We start from the raw sequence: 6,000 nt of genomic DNA, 5'->3' as shown, positions 1-6,000 counted from the left end.
CCCCAAGAACCATTTACAAAGGAGCACCCCACCTCGTCACCCAGTATCACCCCGGACTCGAACAACTGAACCATATCGTCCGCCAGTGCTTCGACTATTTCTCATCCCGCCGTGAAATGAGGGACATCCTACCCAGGATCCTGGCCATTCATCCTAAAGTGGTATTCCGTCGCCCAACCAACCTACACAACATCCTAGTCCACTCCTATGCCACTCCCATACATTCCTGTGGAATCTTGCTTCTTCCCAAATTTCATGATTCTGGGTCAACGGGATTCACCTCACCAGTCGTCGCTCCGGCAGCGTGCAGAGATGTCGTGGGCACGCCCGGAGTTCAGAGGATCGCTGAGCAGAGCAATGGGTGTGGCGGATCGCCGTTCGGCTGAGCCCGCTCGGTCGACGGCCCCATCCGGCCCCCCAGATATGACGACTGCAGATGTTGGCGTGGCAGACCGCCGTCCGGAGGAGCGTGCTCCCCCGGCGGCCCCGTCTGACCCGCCGCCTACGACGACTCGGCCACCGAACACGGACCTCGAGTCAGAAGAAGATGACGATGTCATCATCAACATGGCAGACTTCCCGCCCACGACGAACGAGCAAAGGACGGCAGCCAGCGCACCGCATCTCCCAGATGGCGGGCGGCGCAAACGGCCGATGTCCGCGGCTCAACTCGGCGCCAGAAAGGCGGCTAAGAAGAAGAGGCAGCCTACTGTCTCTGCCACAGGAGGCAGAAGACGCGCCATCCGTGATGACAGCGTGGCAGGCGCCACCTGGACGACCGTTTCATCCCGACGGGCGGCCAGACCCAGGGCGACGCCTTCCCCGCCTCCCACATCGACTGCAAGCCGCTTCGGCGTGCTCGCAGACGACGAGAGGCCGGAGCAGTCAACGTCCTCGCAGACGGCGCCCACGACCGCTGCACACGATGGCTGCTCGGACGATGAAGGAGAGACGGCCCCCACCACTGGGCGGTCTCATCGACGGCCGCCGCCGAGTCTTTGAGGTGGCCAAAGACTACAAGCGTTTCCTGCAGCTCGTGAGGCAGTGGACGACTGCCGACTTCACACTGCGAGCTGCCTCTGGAAACCTTGTGCGGCTGCAGGTCGCGAACACGCAGGACTACATGAAGGTGACGTCGGAGGCGTCGAACCAGGGCCTGCATTGGTACCCGCACGCCGCCGTCCCCGAGAGGCTACTAAAGGTAGTCGTCAAGGGCTTTCCCATGGCGGCAGAACCGGACCTGCTTAAGGAAGAGCTGGCGGACCTTGACTTCCACGTCAGAAACGTGACGCGGGTCAAGTCCCACGTCAGCCATAAAGAGTCGCCTTCCCTGCTGGTGATTGCCACCGACACACCGGAGAACAGGCGGCTCTTCGAGCTGAAGAAGGTGGCCAACACAGCGGTCACCGCGGAGGGCCTCAAACAGAAGAGGGGGCTCGTCCAGTGCTTCCGCTGCCAGGGGATGGGACACGTGGCTCGCCACTGTTCCTTTCCCGAGGCATGCGTGAAGTGCGCAGGCCCCCACGCAAGTGGGCTCTGCCCACTTCCCAGGACGCACACACCGAAGTGTGCAAACTGCGGTGGCCCGCATGTGGCGAGTTATCGCGGCTGCGAAGTTTTCAAAGCCGCGGTTGCTCGCCAGCGCGGGCAATCAGCACAGAAGTCTGCCAGCCGCTCCCTCGGCCGTCCGCGCCCAGGCGCAAAACCGGCGAGGCGGCAGGCAACAGCGAGGACGCAGCAGACAGCCGCAGGCGCTAACAACGCCCCCACCACCGTGGGGAACAGAAGAAGGCGCATCCGCGCCAGCAAACGTGCTCGAGAGGACACACCCGCGGCCGAGCGCGTTTTCCCCCCCAAGGGGAAAATGCGCAAAGAAGACGCCACAACATCGCGCAGTCGAGTTGTGGCAGCCGTAGCGCGCAGGTCACTGTAGCACGCGGCGCTCTGCCACTGCGGGAGAGTAAGTGAGAAGAACGTACTGCGCGCGGGTGGCAAATTGTCGTGCTGCTGTTCTAACGGCAAATTGTCTAACCCTAGCGCGCAGTATGGTAAAAATGAGCAGCGTGGAACGAGATGTCGCGAGAGGCGGCAACTCGGCGACAGAAGAAGTAGTTTGCCCCGCTCCCGCCCTGTACATCAAGTGCAGGGAGGTCGAGTGGGTGGAAATCTATGATAAGATGGGGCGGAGCTGCGACAAGGAGGTTGTCGTTGAGTCCGTCGACTCCGACGCCACCATCAAGCTCCAGGCCGCAAACTGGGACGACTACAGGGCCCTGAAGGCCCTTGTGGCCGCTCACACAGTGGACGCCCCGCAAAGAAGTCACCAAGGCGCTCCTGAGGGGACTGCCTTGGATTCTGACGGAGCGAGCAGTGAAGGAAGGACTGCGCTGCCAAGGTTTTGTTGAGGCAACCGCCAGGTTGCACAACAAAACCAATAAGAGGAAACCGCCGCTGTTTATTGTCGCCACACCAGCGGCAGACAACGGCGGGGACATCCTCGAAATCCGGAAGCTCTTGGGCTTCCACGTGGAGCCGGAGACTCCCTCCCCCCCCCCCCCACCTGGACACGAAGCCACAGTGCTTCAAGTGCCAGGAGGAAGGGCATGTGGCAAAGCACTGCCGCAACGCCGGCAGGTGCGTCAAGTGCGGACGTCACCATGACACCCGCACCTGTACCAGCACCAAAGACGTCCAACCGACGTGCGCCCGCTGCGGCGGTGAGCACGTTGCTAACTGGCGCGGATGCCAGGCCTTCAACGGCCGAAATCCCGCCACTGCACAGGAGACGGCGCCCCAGGCAAAGAGGCGACGCCGCAGAAGAAGGAGACGGCAACGTTCTGCAGCCGCTGCGAGCAACGGAGGGACAGAGGCAACAGCGAGAGGAGGAGGCAACGCCGCGGGAACAACGGCGGCACCCGGAGGAGAATCGACGACGGCCACTGCTCACGTGCGGCCGCCTTCCCCGCCGCCTGAGGCAAGGGCGGTGGAGGGGGGCGGCGGCGCGACGCAGCGTGTGGGAAGACGGCGGCGACAGCTGGTCCCGACATCGACTCGGCCCTCCAGGAGGCGGAAACAAGATTCCGCATGGTTCTCCATGCAGAGATGGAGGCCGCCTGCCTCACTCTCCGTGAATCCCTCCGCCGCAATACCAACAAGGTGACGCAGGCGCTGCAGACGGATGAGCAGCACAAAGATGACGGGCCGGCTACAGAAGCAGCACACCCCAGTCGTGACCAAGCCACACAAACGGCCCGGCCGAAGAAGAAGATGACCATCAATCGAGCCACACAGGCCTCGTTAGAAGGCAAGGGAGCACCGGCAGCACGTCAGGACTCAAGCATCCAAACCAAGGAGTTCGTCAATCACTGGGACGCCCTTGTGGACAACGAAATCCTGGACGTCACCAACCCAAACTTGGCCGACCGCGACCAACACCAAATGAGCTTCCTGCAAAGCGGGGAGCTCATAAGAAGAAAGGCGGAAGCCCGAGAGGAGAAGTACAGAAGAGAGCAAGAGGAGGAGCGTGACAGAAGACGCGAAGCCGCCCTTGCCCGCCTTGAACGCCAGCGCCAACGCTGGCAACACGGCAAATAAAGAGAAGACAAGCCATAACAAGCAGTTCTGGCCGGGTTTTGCAGGTTTTCCTTGGCCGCTAAGGTAAATACCAGAACTGTCCCCAACAAACTCCTGCAAATAAATAAATTCCCAATTGGGAGAACCCCCCCCCCCTTTTTGCACCCCAGCGAGAGAAATAAAGAGTACCACAACAGAATAAACCCTACCCTTGGCTGCAAAGAGCTCAACGCACGCTCTACAACAGCCCGCCCTTCTCCATCTGAGAAGGGAATGAAAAGTGCAAGAAAAAAAAAATCGGGCGGAGGCAAGAGTGGCAACACGACTGCCACCGCCCGTCAGATTGCTGCGCCAAGGCAAGACGCTGCAACGGCAGCGAATGAAGACATCCTGGTCGCAGCCTTCTCTGCACTGTCTGTGGCGATCGACAAGGTTGCAAACCTTGCCGACACGCTGCAGCGCGTTGCAGAGGCATTGATGACGGCCACACAAGCGGCCGCCAAGCAGCAGCCGCAGTGAGGCGCTCCCTGCGCCGTCCGCGCCGGGAGGTATGCAGTCGACCCACCATGGGGCGCTATTCGTGCGGAGTATGAAGGCAGTCGAGATGCGCCGCCTGCTCCAGCGTGGATGTGAGGCCCTTGGAGCGTGGTCGACGAAGTGGCGCCTGAAACAGAATGCGGCGAAGAGCCAGGCAGTGGTGTTCACACGAAGACCACTGCCACCAGATCTTCCGCCAGTCACCGTCATGGGAAGCCCCGTCCCATGGAGCAGGACTGGCCGCTACCTGGGAGTCACTCTCGACCAGAAGCTGACGTGGAAAGCCCACATCGAGGACGTCAGAGGCAGAGCAATTGGGCGCCTACGCATTCTGTACCCTCTGCTCAACCCGTCGTCTGCCTTGCCTCCCCAACACGGCATCACGCTGTAACTGGCGCTGGTTCGTCCAGTGTTGGAATATGCGGCCGTGGTGTGGGGCAACGCAGCCGACACACACATCAACAAGCTGCAGAGGGTGCAGAACAGGGCGCTCAAGCTCGCTCTGCGCCTACCGAGGCTCTACTCGACCGCTCGGCTACACCGCCAAACCGGCATCCCCTTCCTCCGCGACCTATTTAAACAATCGGCGCGGCTCTTCTATGAGCGGACTGTACAGTCCGATAATAGGCTCATTAGGGACTTGGGCCATCCTATTCACCACAGGCCAACCACGCGTTGGCCTGACCTGCTACGAGACTAATATCTCGTGGCAGAGAGAGGACAACTCCACATCAGTAAACACCTCAGGCCAATTCGTACCGTGAGGAAGCCAATCCACAGATACAGGATTATGCAGGAATAGCAGACAATGCTTAGCCTGCTCCCAACACGGGTCAGGGCAGGCCCGTATGGACAAGTGACGGTGACGGTGACGGTGCCAGCACCGTTGTCCGCACACGCGGGCAACACAGAAGCCAACTAATCCTGAGAAGGGCAAAGAGATGACAACTACAAAAAAGAGAAGAACAACTAACAATCGTCGAAGAGAAGACATGGAAGCAATGCAGGGGTATCCTGCAAGAACTCCGACTAACCAGGGGAAGAGGGTGCACCCTGAAGAAGATGCTCTAGCGGCGAGGGTCAACGGGAAGTTCCCCATAGGTTTCTATGAGTGAGTTTGCGAGTATCAACATATGTGACATAAATAGCCGTATCCTCTGATTGCACTGGCTTCGAAGCTTATTTGTTGTACACTGCAAAGGGTCTATAGACCTTAGTATGTGACAAAAATTTCAAACTTCATACGTCTAACCGCCCCTGAGAAAAGGTTTTTCAACAGACGAACAGACAACCTGGCTGATGGACAATAAGGTTATCCTGTAAGGTTTCAATTTTTAGCGGCTGAGGAACGGAATCCCAAAAACGTAAAAAAATGTATGACAATAGCGAGATTCGGATTAGAGGCCCTACTATTAAACACCTGTTACGCTATACTTTTTTCCATTTATTGTTCAATACATTTTGATATAGCCATACAAACTGCAGAATCGTATATCAGTACACCCACGGATACTAAAATACACGGTAGGTATCACGAGCTGTACGCGCTATAGGAAGACGCGCCACTGTCGTCAGAGTGCACCCAAGCATAGATCAGTAGCCCATAAAATCCGTACCGTATTGTGTTGTAATTGCATTTACGAGCGATAACATGGTTCTATGCACCAGTGTGAAATTTTATAAGAGAATGGAGATTGAATTCAAAGTTATGCTGTAATTATCAGTGTTGTACTGAGGATTTTTTAAAGCAAGTTTTTAAGAGAAGAACTGTGGTTTGCTGTACGGTCACCAGTTGCACTGAACACAGCAGACAACTAAATAAGTTAGGAATTGAGTTCCTTAGAGGCGCTTTGTCACGGTTCGCGCGGCTTCCCACGGCGGAGGTTCGAG

General features: G+C 58.0%; 1 protein-coding gene across 1 annotated transcript; it reads left to right on the top strand.

Annotated features, from left to right (window-relative positions):
* Positions 1 to 207: 207 nt before the first annotated feature.
* On the top strand, positions 208 to 1,002 carry LOC126195477 (transmembrane protein 108-like). The gene has a single exon (XM_049934106.1). It carries the CDS (start codon positions 208 to 210, stop codon positions 1,000 to 1,002), a length of 795 nt encoding a protein of 264 aa, XP_049790063.1.
* Positions 1,003 to 6,000: the final 4,998 nt, after the last annotated feature.

Source organism: Schistocerca nitens, chromosome 7 (genome assembly GCF_023898315.1).
Source record: "Schistocerca nitens isolate TAMUIC-IGC-003100 chromosome 7, iqSchNite1.1, whole genome shotgun sequence".
NCBI classification, from domain to species: domain Eukaryota; kingdom Metazoa; phylum Arthropoda; class Insecta; order Orthoptera; family Acrididae; genus Schistocerca; species Schistocerca nitens.
Note: the sequence above shows the minus strand (reverse complement) of the source record. Positions and strands in the feature narration are given on the sequence as shown.